This window comes from Oryzias latipes, chromosome 5 (assembly GCF_053564925.1).
Source record: "Oryzias latipes strain Hd-rR chromosome 5, Olatipes_Hd-rR_3.1".
NCBI lineage: Eukaryota > Metazoa > Chordata > Actinopteri > Beloniformes > Adrianichthyidae > Oryzias > Oryzias latipes.
This window is the reverse complement of record NC_136241.1, coordinates 36,485,500-36,500,672: the sequence shown is the minus strand read 5'-3', so window position 1 is coordinate 36,500,672 and position 15,173 is coordinate 36,485,500. Positions and strand designations below refer to the sequence as shown.

Below are 15,173 nucleotides of genomic sequence, written 5' to 3'. Positions count from 1 at the left end.
ACTCACACACTACAGCGCATTTGGAGCCGTGTTTGTCATTCTTTTCGTGTTTAGAAATGACAGGAAGCCCCGCCCCCCCGCAGGTATGGAAATCCCCAGCTCTCTTCCTGGCAGCTGCTTCCCTGCCGGTCCTGAGAGGAGACCACGGCGCAGACCATGTCGCTGCTACTGCCGGAGGACCTGTCCTGCACCATCTGCCGGGACGTCTTCAGGGACCCCGTGGTCCTGACCTGCAGCCACAGCTACTGCAGGGCTTGTCTGCAGAACTGGTGGAGCGGCAAACAGGTGCTGGAGTGCCCGGTGTGTAAGAAAAGATCCTCATCGAGTGACATGACCTCCAACTTGGTGTTAAAGAAGGTTTGTGAAGCCATCTTAGAACGGAAAGCTAAAGGAGACGCTGACAGGAAGGTCGTCTGCAGGCTCCACGCCGAGAAGCTGAAGCTGTTCTGTGTGGATCATCAGGAGCCGCTGTGCCTCGTCTGTCTGCACTCAGACGCACACGCCGGACACAACGTCAAACCCATTGAAGAGGTGACCAGGAAGCACAGGGAGCAGCTCAGAGACCTCCTGAAGCCCCTGAAGGAGAATCTGAAGAAGCTGGAAGACGTTAAAGAAGACCTGAGACAAACAGCAGAACACATTCAGTTCCAGGCCCAGCAAACAGAGAAGTTCCTCAGGGAGCAGTTCAAGGAGCTCCAAGCGTTCATACAGAAGGAGGAGGAGACCAGGATGAAGGCTCTGAGGGAGGAGGAGAAGAAGAAGAGTCTGGCCATGAAGGTGAAGATCGAGAGTCTGAGCAAAGACATCGCAGCTCTTTCAGAAACGGTTCGAGAGACAGAAGCCGCTCTGGGGGGGGAAGAAGCCGTGTTCCTGCAGAACTTCAGATCCGCTGTGACGAGAGTCCAGCAGAGCCCCCCCCTGGAAGAGCCACAGCCCGTGTCTGGAGCCCTCATAGACCAGGCCAAACACCTGGGAAACCTGACCTTCAAAGTCTGGAAGAAAATGAAAACCATGGCCTCGTTCACACCTGTCATTCTGGACCCAAACTCTGCAAACCCAGAACTTTCTCTGTCCCAGAACCTGACAGCTGTGACCTGTGGACCGAGACAGAACCTTCCGGACAACCCTGAAAGGTTCAGCTGCTTCCGCATCATCCTGGGCTCCAAGGGCTTCAGCTCAGGGATCTGCAGCTGGGATGTGGAGATCCCAGAAAACACTGACTGGTTTGTGGGCGTGGCCTCAGAGAGCGTCCACAGGAAGGGAACACATCCGTCCTGTTTATGGAGGATAGGATGCACCAATGGAGAGTATGTGGCACGCTCGCTATGCGACCCATCCACGGTTCTGCCAAACATATGGAAGCTCAACCGGATCCGGGTCCACCTGGACTGGGAGAGGGGGAAGCTGGTGTTCTTCGACCTGGACGCCAGTACGCACATCCACACCATCAGCCATCGCTTCACGGAGACGCTGTTCCCGTACTTCAACACGGTGAGCGCTCGGCCGCTCCGGATCATCTCGGAGTCTCCGGCCGCCCTGCAAAGCTGAGGAGGAGCACACCTGCAGCTCCTCCATCCAGGTGTTCAGGATCAGCACACCTGCAGCTCCTGCATCCAGGTGTTCAGGATCAGCACACCTGCAGCTCCTGCATCCAGGTGTTCAGGATCAGCACACCTGCAGCTCCTCCATCCAGGTGTTCAGGATCAGCACACCTGCAGCTCCTGCATCCAGGTGTTCAGGATCAGCACACCTGCAGCTCCTGCATCCAGGTGTTCAGGATCAGCACACCTGCAGCTCCTGCATCCAGGTGTTCAGGATCAGCACACCTGCAGCTCCTGCATCCAGGTGTTCAGGATCAGCACACCTGCAGCTCCTCCTTAACATCTGGATGGAGGAGCAGAGCTCACACTGAGGGAGGGGGACCTTTGAAAGTAAAACAGAGAGTTTCTGATTGATTTAGAGCTTCAGGTTCTGGAAACTCATTTAGATGCTTTGAGAATTGTTTCCCTTTTATCTGCTAATGTGAAATTTGAAAGACTGCATAAAAACCAAAGTAAAAAACACAAAAAGAGACGTTTTCACTTTTTGTTTCTATTGTTTATTTTCATTTTTTGGGTAAAAAATTTCGAGTCGAAATGTCAGAAAATCCAAGTTTGAGAGGACAGCGGTTATTGGGGGGGTAGACCCGTACGGGCGTGCACGTGGTCCCTAAGGGCCAGCAGGACGTCCACACAAACTCCACTGTCTCATCTCCTTATTTCTAACTGTGAAGTCGCAGCGAGGAGCGTGCACGTGTCACGTGAACAGCCCTAATGATCCTTACGTAGTCTGCAGGGTTTGAAAGCATGACATCTGTACGACACGCTGCGTCTGACCTACTGCCCCTCACGGGTCGTCTAGGTGTTCTCTACTCCGTGTGGCCGCAGCATGAACGCTTCACTGAGCGTCTGTGACCTTGATGCTTCCTGCAGGTCACAGGTTTGACTGTTTTCCACCTGTGAGGACAGCTGTGCACACAGACAGGACAGGTTCAGAAAGACAAAAAAAGATGGCCGCCGCAGCAGTCTGCCCTGTGGCGTCTGTGCTCTTCTGCACATCTTCGCCTTTGGGTGGTGAAATGAACGAAAACTAGAGCAGGGAATGTAGACATTCCTGACTCATAACAGCGTTATGTAAATGTCTGAGGGTCACATGACACAGATTACATGACAGCATCTGAACACGCAGATCCCTTCTCAATAAGAATCCATTAACGTCAAAACGATGTCTGAACCCAAAGCTTTTCAGCTTTAATAATAATAATAATAAATTTTATTTGTATAGCGCTTTAAATGGCACACAAAGACACTTTACAACACATGAGCAAAAACAGTTAATAAGAACAGAGCTAATATAATAAAATAATTAATAAAAACATAGAAGACAGATTTAAAGATTAAAAGCTATTTTAAATAGATGAGTTTTAAGTGATTTTTTAAAAACTGGGAGGTCAGTGCAGTCTCTGAGATGTTGGGGCAGACTGTTCCATAGGGTTGGAGTAGCAATGGAGAAGGCTCTGTCTCCACAATTTTGACGCTTGGTCCGACAGGGGAGAGACAGAAGGTTAGCATGGGACGAGTGCAGAGAGCGGGAAGGGGTGTGACGCTGGAGGAGATCGGTGAGGTATGGTGGGGCCAGGTTATGAAGGGCTTTGAAAGTGATGAGGAGAACTTTGAATTTGATACGCTGATGGATGGGGAGCCAGTGAAGGTCTTGAAGGACGGGGGTGATGTGTTCACGGGAGCGGGTGTGTGTGAGCAGACGGGCAGCAGAGTTCTGAATGTATTGCAGCTTATTTATTATTCTGGAGGGTGTACCAAGGAGTATGCTATTGCAATAATCTAATCGGGAGGTAATAAAAGCATGAATGAGGGTTTCAGCAGCAGCAAAGGAGAGGGATGAACGGAGGCGGGCAATATTTTTCAGGTGGAAACAGGCGGACCGAGTGATTTCATTAACATGTTGTTCAAGTGATAGATTTGTGTCAAAGAGAAACCCAAGGTTGCGGATGACTGGTGACGAAGAAAGCGTGGTGTTATTGAAATTTAACTGAAAATTTGGTATGGATTTTGTGATGGTTTTGGGGCCAATTATGATTATGTCGGTCTTATCACAGTTGAGTTTGAGGAAATTGTGCTGAAGCCATGTTTTGATGTCTGTTAGACAGCGGGTGAGTGTGAAATAAGTGGTGGAGCTGATGGATTTGGTGGAGATGTATAGTTGTATGTCATCAGCATAACAGTGAAAATTTAAGCCATGTTGTCGGATGATGTCACCAAGGGGAATGAGGTAAAGGATGAAGAGGAGTGGGCCAAGCACTGAGCCTTGGGGAACACCTTGCAACAGAGGAGCTGTGGAGGATGAGCAATTGTTTCCCTTGATAAACTGTTGATGGTTTGTGAGGTAGGACTGAAGCCAGGATAGAGCAGAGCCGGTGATGTTGAGACCGTTCTTGAGACGGGAGAGCAGGATGGAGTGACTGATGGTGTCAAATGCTGCAGTGAGGTCCAGGAGAATGAGGATGGAGAGCTGTCCAGAGTCGGAGGAGAGGAGGATGTCATTTGAGACTTTGAGCAGAGCTGTTTCAGTGCTGTGTTGTTTCCGAAAACCAGATTGAAAGGGTTCAAACAGATTATTTGAGTTTAGGTGTGATTTGAGCTGGGAGGCAACCACTCGTTCAAGTATTTTGGACAGAAATGGCAGCTTGGAGATGGGACGGAAATTTGCAATATTGTCAGGGTCAAGGCCAGGTTTTTTCAGGATGGGGGTTATAGCTGCCAGTTTGAGAGACTGGGGCACAGTACCAGAGGACAGTGAAGAGTTAATTATTGTAGTGATGAGTGGAGAGATGATAGGACAGCAACCTTTTACAAGGGTGGAGGGAATGGGGTCCAGAGTGCAGGTGGAGGCTTTGATAGCTGTCGTTTGCGGGATTTCATGGTGCGGAGTTCAGTGGTGTACCAGGGTGCTGTGTGGGTGAAGGAGACATTTTTCGTTTTAGTGGGAGCCAACTGGTCAAGACAGGAGGAGAGGGTGCTATTGTAGAAGTTTACATGTTTGGTAGGATTGTTAGACTGGGGAGGAGGAGAGACGGACAATTTAGCAGCAGGGGAGGCTGACAGTGCATCAGGAGAGACAGATTTGAGGTTACGAAAGGTTATTTTACGCTTGATTATAGGTGCAGGGAGAGAAAATTCAGTGTCCAGGCTTATGGCTAGGTGATCGGATATATGAAGATTTTGACTGGAAAGATTGTAAACCGAGATGCCAGTTGTGCAGATGAGATCCAAAATGTGACCATGGATGTGATCGGGGAAATCGACATGTTGAATGATGTTAAAACACTGCAATAAATCCAAGAAATCTGAGGCAGGTTTAGATTGTGAGTCATCAATATGAAAATTGAAGTCACCAATAAGGAGGATGGATGGTGATATGGCAGAGAGTTGGGTCAGAAAATCAGTCAGATCAGAGAGGAAAGTGGCGTTTGGTTTGGGAGGTCGATAGATTACAGCAGTGACAAGGGGGGTGGGGCCAGGTAGTTTAAAGACCGTATGTTCAAAGGAGTCTGTTGTTGGCATGGAGATGGCAGTGATTTTAATGTCCTTTTTATAAATGACAGCGGTACCCCCACCACGGCTATCCGTCCGGGCATTTTCAATGTAGGTGTATCCTGAAGGAGTGGCTTGGTTGAGGCAGAAGTAATCCAGAGGTTTATGCCAGGTTTCAGTTAAACAGAGAAAATCAAGTTTTTTGTCCGTGATAAGTTCATTTAAGATGAGAGCCTTTTTGTTGAGGGAGCGGGTGTTGAGAAGACAGAGTTTAACAGAACGCTGCTTTGTGATTGGCTGAGAGTGACGAGGGAGGGGACGCAGATTGGCCAGATTCCTCTGCCTTTTGTTGTGATGACGTAGAGGGGAAATCTGTGGACGGCGACATGACCAGAGAGATGGGATACCATTCTGGGACCTAACTGTAGGAAAATGAACGTCCAGACCCGCGGTGTTGAAGACGGCGATGTGGAACAGTTTCATGAGAAGGCGGGCGGCAGTTGTTCCAACAGAGAGCAGAGGTGGAGTATTGCTGCAGAAACATGCTCTTGTTCTGGCAGACCGGAGCTAGCACTGGGCAAACGCTCGCAGGTGTATTTACAAGTCCGTGTAAAATCCAGATAGTCTGTGGAGAAGTTGTCCAGATGAAGAGCAGTGAGACAGCAGGTAAAATCCCCGGCATATAATGCACAGCAGCCGTAAAGTCCAAGAGGATCCGCAGAGAGATGGCGAGGACGCCGCACCGGCGAAGTTAACTCACAGTCACTGAAGCTTTGAACTGCTTTACCTTCAGAAAGAGGGTCACAGCCAAAACCTTTGTATGGAACACGCTGCTTACCTGCTGGACATGCATATGAACATGTGTGTGTTACCGTTTCCACCATCTGGACCACAGGAAACATTTGGATTGGGTTCTGCTGGATCAAACAAACTCATAACCTTTGCTGCTTTTCTGGAAGCTTGTTCTGCTTTCATCACTTGTATTTTCTGCCCCAGTTACCCAACAGAACCCGTCCAGCAGGTACCAGCGGTTTCTCATCTGGGGAAGACGTCAGGAGAAAATCCACAGTTTCATCTGACTGATCTTTTTCTTTTCAGGGAAACACAATTTCCTGTTCTCAACACTGAAGTTAAAATAGACTCTGACGTGGGCACATATACATGCCGGCCACGCCCACTCGCCATGAACCCGGAGAACACGACCCACCAGAACCGACAGCGACGTGCTCTTACGTCTCCTTAAATACTGATGATGGGACTGCAGGGTCGCTGGTTCTGGATCTTTGGTAGAACCGTGTTGTTTATTGAAGGCACGCCACTAAAAACACTTTTCTTTTCTGACAGGAAGTTCTGAAAGGAACCATCAGAACCACTTTCTCCTTTGGTTCTGGTCCCTTAAAGACTTCAGCCCAAAACTGCATTTCTGAGTTTTTATTCAAACCGTTGGGAATCAAGAGGGAAAAATGCGGTTTGAAAAAGATCGTATTTGTGACGTAGAATTACGCTGGGGGGGGCACAAGCTCCCCTACGGTCTGCAAAGGGAAAGGGGCGGAGTCGCTCCGTGTCCCGCCCACAACTCATTTCTGACCAACTCCTGCTGCTCACAGGACGACAGGATTTTGGCTAAAAACGTCAAAATCATGAGACCACTGGGAACGCTTAGGGAATTCAGTTTTCCCCGCATTCAGGGGGTTTAGGGACCAGAGACCCCCCCCAATACGGAGGACCCTCCCACCCCTGCGGCTGAAGAATATCTGTCAGCGATGCTTCCTCATCAGACCGTCCTGAGACATTTCTGATGCTTTGTGAAACATTCAGTAGAGAACATTTGAACAGTTCATGGTTTGTTCTATTCAGAGCAGTACACCCCCCCCCCCCCCCCCCCCCCCCATTGAGTGTCCTCTAGAAGGGTCTGTCTGGCCTTAAACCCAGGCGTTCTTCCTCCATCACTTCAGTCAGACATCTTGTTCCAGAAGAGGCCGTTTCCTCCATCGTTCGTTCATCCGGATGATGATGATGATCCTCCTCTTCCTCGGCGAGTCCGCTGATGCCGGGCACAGACTTCAGTAACTGCGACTCAGGAACCGGCTGGGAAATATTCTTTAGCAGCCGGTGAGGAAGCCGACGGGATGACGTGCTCTTCATCTCCGTTCCCCTCCTCCCTCAAACGCCAAAGTCTCCACCAAACGTCCCAAGCTGAGTTTTTGTGATGAACCGCAAATACATGGAGGGACGCTGTAGATCAGAGGACGATCAGTGGGACTTGAACGACTTCTAACATCTTACAGCTGTGACCTTTAACCTTTGTCCCCAAGATCTGCCATCCTGCTGGTTCTCCAGCTGCTCCTGCCCAGTTCTGCCGATTACCTGGGACAGGTATTTGAGAATGATTACATGTGAGATACGAAGGGAAGTGTGGACCACCAGGCAGACGTGGCCCCAAATGTCTCAGATCTCTCCTGGTCACCCCGGATCCAGTTCTGATAAAAGCAGGTGGACATGGTCTGGAGGAGCACCCTGTCCAAAGGAAGGCAACCCTGTGCAGATGTGAAGCTGGATGGAATTCTCTGACATTTCAGTTCAACTGAGCAAATGGACAGACAGCAGGAAGTAGTCGGGGGTCCTAGAGGACCTCTGAACGGAGCTTCAGATCATTGACCGGTTGGCTTTAAAGGCTGGGTTAAAGACGCAGAACCTGGACTAAAAGGTCTACATGCATGAAGGAGAGTCCAGGCAGAACCTGGACCAGCTGCCGGTCTCCTCCATGGAGTTTTCCTGAAATGCTGCCTCCCCCACATGCAGCTCAGAGAGCAACACCCCCAGTTTCCTTTCAGATAATTTATTTTGTACAGTAAAACAGAAGGTCATGCTTTGTGGAGAGGAACGAACACACACTCCAGATGGTTCCTCAGACTTTAACAGATGATTATCTTACAAAGATGGCGAGTCGATACACTTTTCTACATCCCACAAGACTCCAGCAGCACGCCATGAACCCCGCCCCCACACAGGCAAGACGTGACTCCATGATCTTCTGGAGGAGAGCGCTGTGGGGTTCCTGAACCCCCCCAGCAGCTGTAGGCTCAGACTGGGGGTCCTTACTTGGGGGGCCTGTAGGCAATCTTGCGGCTCTTCAGCACAGACCATCGGTGCCTCTTCATGTAGTAGAGCAGCGGGACGAGGATGGCGGCGCCCATGAGCAGCTGCAGGAGCAAACACACGTGTGATGTTACAGCCCGTCAGAGGCACCGCCCAACACGCCTGACTTATGGAGCAGCAGGAAGACTGAAGCTGCACCCTGTTTGGATGACTTCCTGCTGACCTTTGCCCTTAAAGAGATTTGAAAGAATCTTTGTTTGAATAAAAACGTTGGGTTCAAGGAGAAGACCTATGAAAGTGATCTGAAGGTCACGTCTGCCACGTTCAGCCGTCTGCTCCGGCAGCCGCAGACGCCATGACCGCTTCAGACTTTTGACTAGTCCCTGCATCAAATTCATGTCCGCCGTCTGTTTTAACGTTCTGTTTCACCTGCAGCTCCCGCCGCGTGTGGGAGGAGCTTCTGTCAAAAGCTTTTCTCAACATCATCATGAAGGACGCGGATGCTGAGAGGTCCGGTTTATTCATTTAGAAGAACTGTACAGAAGTGTCCCTGTGCGTCTCTATGAAATCTTTCAGAAATCAGTCAGACTCTCCTGGCGAGGAGCCAGGAGGCGGAGCCACGGCTGGCGCGCACTGTGGCCGGAGAAAGCTGCTGCTCCGTCAGGAACCAGTGGGAGGGGCTTATAGCAGTAGGGGTCACGGTGAAAGAATGAAAAGTAGTCAATTCTAACAATCCCAGAGTCTCTACTTTTTTCAAATGCTTCTTTTCAAGCTGAATGACTCAAAGAACGACTGTCTTTGATAGGAAGGAGTTGGATGAGTTCAGAGATCTTAGAGTTTCATTTCTATGAGCAAATATTCTAATGTTATAAAAAAGCTTAATAAAAATAATGATTGTATACTTTTGATGTTGTTTTTTTTAACATTTTACTGATCTGAGCACTTTTGAGCAGGTGGAGCGCCGACGCTCACCTGCGGTAAACATGTTCCGTTTTCAGGGCTTTCTCCACGGTTCCCGTCAGAGTTGTGACGGATCCGGCCGTCACCCGCGTTTCTTTGTGTACATTTGTCCATCGGTAACGTCTGTTCTCTGCACGAGCTCTTCAGGAAGCGGAAGGTCTGCCTGACAAGCTGAGGCCAGCTCGGGCTGTACCACGAGTCAGTCTGGTGGGGGGAGGGGAGCCTGACATTGTTTCCTAACCTGTGACCCTAACCCTAAAACACAGTCCATCTCCAGACCACTCAGCCGCCTGTACCTTCAAGCCCATGCGCTTGCGCTGGTCGTGCTCTGGCTCGGCGGCCCATCTCAGGAAGGTGCAAACATCTTTAGCCACTTGACTCATGGTGGCGGGGGTTCCTATGGCAACAGGAAGCCATGTGAGCATACGGATCTGATGCCACTCTCTCACTAAGCAGCGGAATGAAGACTCACCGTCCTCGTACTCCAGAATCTCGTTGTAGATGGGCGGGGCCATGCCAATAGCCTGGCCGGGGAAGTAGGGGTTGTAGTAGAGTCCTTCCCGGACCGAGACCCCCGCGGGCGGCTCGCAGTAACCCGTGAGCAGGCTGAACACATAATCCTCTCCACCGTGTCTGCAGACAGAGGGAGCGTCAGCATGGAGGAGGGCAGAGCGCCGTGAAAGACACTCCTGAAGCACAAACCTGGCGTTGACGATGTAGCTGAGGTCTGGAGGAAGGGCGCCATTGTTGGCGGCGCGCGCCGCCTCAGGGTTGGCATAGGGCTTTGGGAAGTAGTCCGACAGCTTTCCTGGGCGGGTGAACATCTCGCCGTTCTCGTCGGGACCGTCCACCACTTCCACCTAGACGGCACATGTCCAGAGCTGTGAATGTGACGGACTCAGGCCAGAACCAGGGGGAGGGGCTAGTGGGCTCACCTCCTCAGCGATGGCCTTCATCTCATCCTCCGTGTGCGACACCCCAACCAGGTTTCTGAAGGCCAGGTACTCCATGCTGTGGCAGGCCGAGCACACCTGCTTGTACACCTGGTACCCACGCCGGATGCTGCAGGGAGCACACGCCATACTCAGTGGTCAAGTGGAAGAGTGTCTGCCCTGAGACTGGGAGGTCATGGGTTCAAATCCATGGTCCAATCACACCAAAGACACCCCTCTACCAGGGGAGGGGTCAAAGGTGGACAACTAATGCCATACATCCAGGTGACTGACAGCGGGTGGGACTTTAGCTTAAGTCGTTTGTTTAAACAGTAAACCTCTGGTGGGCGGAGTTTATATACAAACTCTTTCAACTTTTACATCCACTATGTTGCCAGGTTGTGTTATTTAAGGCCCTTTTCAGGTAACGAAGCTGAAACTGTCAGATCATCATTGGAATAAACCTTTGCTAATCATATGCTTAACCTCTGAGCATAAATGATCAACCATTGGATCTTCCCAACAGAATCTGTCAGATAAATCATCTGAACACATCTTTCTCCTGTGGCAGTTACACATTTTTGTACTATAAGTATATTTGTTGCACTTAAAAGCTGAATTTCACCATCATTGTTTATAGGGACTATTTCAAGGGTTCTGATGTAAAAACTGTCAGTTCAAATCAATCCAGCTACTTTATCTATGAGGAGCCCTAACTGGGAAGCAGCGCCACCTTGTGCTGCACAGAAGAAGGCTCGTCCTCACAGCAAAGGTCAAAGGTCAACAGCTGTAAACTTAGGGTTAGCCTGCATTAGGAATGAACCTGACGTCTGAGCATGATGGAGGGTTCTGGAAGCAGAAGGAGCAGCAACACTCCCCTGCAGGAGGAACTGCGTCACTTCTGAAACCTTCGTCCCCACTGTGTCCAACACACCTGGAATGGTCCAGGGCAGACAGAGGTCCCGCGTGGCTCCAGGGGTAGTTCGGCGGATGGAGCTCCAAGTCTGAGGCTTTCACAGACTGGTGCAGCATCAAGGCAAGACTTGCACCCCCAGCTGTGACCACACCCAAAGTTGTCAATGCAACCTTCTTCTTCATCGGCAAGCTGGCAAAGGACAAGTTGGCCTGGGAAGGAAGACAGTAAGAAAGGGTTAGTTATGCCAGGCCTGCCTAGTGACGCGTAAATTTACCACCAAATCCGTCCCACAGCGATTCCAAAGACTAAAGGCCCGTTCACACCGGGACGAATTTCACCGGCGATTTTCGCCGACGTTTAACGTCTCGTGACTAAACAAAGGGCACCAATGAGAGTGTGCACACCGACGCGAAAAAACGCCACGCGTCAAAGCGTCATAAAAATACGCCTCGGGTTCGTTTTTTTTTTTCGACGCCTCGCGTCGAAATCTATTCGACCAATGAGAATGGCGCTTTTGCACACGTGTCTGGAGCTTCTGAAGTTACAGTAAAACACAATTTGGGGGCGCTCAAACACAAAAACTGCCTTGCTGAGCACACATACAAAGCGAAGAAGATGGACGCCGAGTAGCGTCTACACTGCCGCGAAGAAATAATGACGGACATTCTAAAACATCCCCGAACCAAGCACCAGTTGGAGCTACTGGTGCTTGAAATATTCATGTTTTCTTTGTATGATTCTGACAAGCGCGTAAATACTTACTCTCTTCTTCTGAGTGAAAAGCGACTTTAAGAAGCGTAAAGTTGCGCAGCGCCACCTTGTGTACAGGAGTATTTCTGTTTACATTAAGCGCCATCTAATGTCAGGGAATGAAATTGCATGTTCGCTCGGCTCATCGTCAGCGAAAATCGCCTGGGTGTGAACACAAAAAACGTGGAGAAAAACGCTGGCGAATAACGCCTGGCGAATATTCGTCCTGGTGTGTACGGGCCTTAATGCTGCACGATATGAGGAAAACCCGCCATGTGCAATATTATTGATCAATATTGCGATGACAATATAACTTGTGATAAATGAACAAATAGCAAAACAACCAAAAACATTTCCATTTCACTGCAACAGTGTAATTTAAATCAGAGTCAACCCTGGTCCACCTAGGAGGCGAGCGTCTACCATCAAAGGGCTCCATCCAACGGGTCAAATGCATACAGGGATTCATTTGATTCGTTCAACACTTCAAGCCGCCATAAGATTGTTTTGGCGCATTTAAGGTATCCATTTATTGCAATTTTTGCCGTCTTTTGCGATATGCGTATTGCACAGCTTGGTATTGCGATAACGATAAATTTGCGTTTTATTGTTCAGGCCTATCAAAGACTATGCAAGGCTTTTTCAAACATGAAAAAGAAAAGAAAAAAAACATGAAAGCTTCATGTTTTAGGATGTGGCAGTAAAACAGAACAAAAATGTCTGAAGTTCATGCGATTGTTTTAGAAGACGTGCCGGTACGATCTAAACCAGGGGTGGGCAATTCCAGGCCTCGAGGGCCGGTGTGTCTGCATGATTTCCAGATATTCTTGCCCTACTCATGGCTGATTACCTGGTTCAGGTGTGTCCAGCCAATTAGAACATGCCAGAGCAGGGTATGCTGGAAAACATGCAGGAATGCGGCCCTCAGTGCCCACCTCTGATCTAAACAAACCGCCAAAGCAGAGCTGGTGCCAAAACGACGGCGCATGAAGCTTATGAAAGTGCTGTACACTGTTTGCCCCCTTTCGTAACCATGCAGGGGGGCAGAATGCCTCCAGCCCCTTGGATCTCCCCACACCCCGCTGTCCCCCTCCCTCCAGGATGACTGCATCACCGTGAGCACAGAAGATGACCTTTTCTTTCACTGTCCTGAGTGGAACAGTAACAACAGGTCTGCACATGCGCACCAGAGGAGTAACTGTTATGACACGAGACCGGCTTCGTTAGCTTTCCGAGTGCTAGCCTAGTCCTGTTAGCTTCTCGAAAAGTTCCAGTCATGACTTCATTTCCAACCCGGAATGACGTCAATTCGCTTCGTGTTTACTACGGTAGACTCCCTTAAAATCCCGCAGAACACGGTTCAGTTCGCTGGATAGTGTAGTTGCCCTCCGAACAGCGGAGGAACAGGAAGAAAAGCTGGGTTACCGAACAGGCTAGCTGCGCGGCTAACCCGTTACACAACCGGTGAAAACAGCGACGTTCCGTGTTTACGTTACCGGTCACCAACACCGAACCCACGCGCGCATCTGAAAGGAGACCAACTCTGACAGGAACTGAACTTTTACGTTGTTTATGACGTTCAGGGAAAATGTGCAGCAGAAGTGACCTTGTCCTCTCCAGGCTAACGTTAGCACCTGCTAGCAATGACGAAATTCGTTCCTGTGCTAGTAAGTTAGTAAAGACAAGTTTTTTTTAAGGGGGGTAAAACCTGACCAGTCCACGCGAGTACCTGAGGGGCACGCAGAGCCTTCGGTGCGGTGAGGAGGGCTCTCCCGCTCCCCGATCCCACCACAACCCGCAACGCAGCCATGTTTGCAGATGTTTGCAGCAGTCTGGCTGAAGGATGGCTGCGCACGCGCACACGGAGAACCCCTCCGCGTAGCGCTGTTTTTTTTAAACAAACTTTATTTAAAGGCAACTTAATTACAGTAAATACAATCTCAATAATGTAGAGTAATATAATTCAGCAAATGAATAAATCATGATTTTATATATATATATATATTGTAACGATCCAGCCGGACCGTCACTTTCGTGGGGTAGCTAAAACCAACTGCTAATTTAGATGGCTCAGTTGGAGAGCTGTCCCTGCCCCATACACCGCACGACCCCAGACAGTCTCAAACAGAATAAACAGGAGGCGAGTCAATGTTCCCTTTTGAGCATTTAGCCCGTTTTTTCCAAGTACACATACAGCCCAAACAGCATGGAGGGTCACTTCAGTTTCCAGCCCTCTGACTCAAGGTTTCACCCTAAACTCCCCACTTCCCATGAGCCTTAGGGGCTGAAGGCGGGGCTAACCCCCAGGTCGCTACTCCTCTCTGACCTGTTGTTCTGGCTCTCCCGTGGCATTAGGGTTAGGGTTATATATATATATATATATATATATAGTTGGTACAGTTGGTAAGGTGCAGGACTGTCATGCAGGAAACCTGGGTTCGATGGAAAAAATGGCAATGAAATGGGGCAATTACCATGGAAATGGTAATAAACCATAACAATGACGGGCAATTAACATCACCCAGTGAGGGTCATTGGGCAAGACCGTTAACGCTAATGCCTACCTCACAACATGAGAGACAATGAACCACATGTCACTAGATGTGACTAGATGTGAGAACAAGGTTCTGTTAGAATGCTACTACTCAAGTAATCCCACCCAGAGAGGTTACATGCAGAGAATGTGGAATGAATGGATGCTTCGAAACGCACAATCAAGGCTAACTGCCAAACAACTGGTAGCCCAGTGCTCTAACATACACAAATGGCAACTCCTATCACAACTTGAGATTGAAGCAATACAATACAATGCCACGGGAGAGCCAGAACAACAGGTCAGAGAGGAGGTTATACCACACTCCCACCCTGAGATTGGGTACACAGCCCCAACAACCACAATTACGCTGAGCAAGGCAGCAACTGACCTGAAAGACAAGATCATGTCTACAATGAACACTAGGCAACCCCGACACCAGCTACAACGGTTAAGTGATGTACCGCCTGAAAGTCTACTGGAAACTGTGAATGAAGCATTGAGGGCAATTCCTACCATAACCATCACAGAAACCAATGTACTGGTTTACACTTCAGCAGCAGTGATCCTTGAGATGCTTGGCTACAAGAGCAACCATGGAAGAAAACAGTACCCACCATGGAAGCAAAGGTTAGAGGCCAAAATCAAGGCAACTCGGAAGGATGTTAGTAAGCTGACAGAGGCTCAAACAGGTACAATGAGAAAGCAAGTACCTAAGAAATACAGCCAGATGCCCATACCTGAAGCACTGGAAACTGCCAAAAAAAGGCTCCTAGCCTTGAGCAGCCGCCTAAAGAGGTACACAAGAGACAATGAAGCCAGATGAATAAGGCTCTTCGCAACTCAACCTGCAAAAGTGTACGCTCATTGGCAGGGTCAAAACAGCCGAGCAG

The 15,173-nt window shown here is 49.4% G+C and overlaps 2 protein-coding genes across 2 annotated transcripts; one reads left to right on the top strand and one right to left on the bottom strand.

Moving 5' to 3' along the window:
* Nucleotides 1-156: 156 nt before the first annotated feature.
* Nucleotides 157-2,069, top strand: LOC144992264 (E3 ubiquitin-protein ligase TRIM35-like). The gene has a single exon (XM_078947904.1). It carries the CDS (start codon nt 157-159, stop codon nt 1,546-1,548), a length of 1,392 nt encoding a protein of 463 aa, XP_078804030.1. The 3' UTR covers nt 1,549-2,069.
* A 5,844-nt stretch (nt 2,070-7,913) lies between these two features.
* cyc1 (cytochrome c-1) lies at nt 7,914-13,635 on the bottom strand. The gene is made up of 7 exons (XM_078947903.1): nt 13,477-13,635; nt 11,016-11,206; nt 10,085-10,211; nt 9,852-10,009; nt 9,622-9,782; nt 9,446-9,546; nt 7,914-8,293 (listed from the first exon to the last, which is right to left on the bottom strand). The coding sequence occupies exons 1-7, from the start codon at nt 13,555-13,557 to the stop codon at nt 8,189-8,191; spliced, it is 924 nt and encodes a 307-aa protein (XP_078804029.1). The 5' UTR covers nt 13,558-13,635; the 3' UTR covers nt 7,914-8,188.
* Between the last annotated feature and the right edge of the window lie 1,538 nt (nt 13,636-15,173).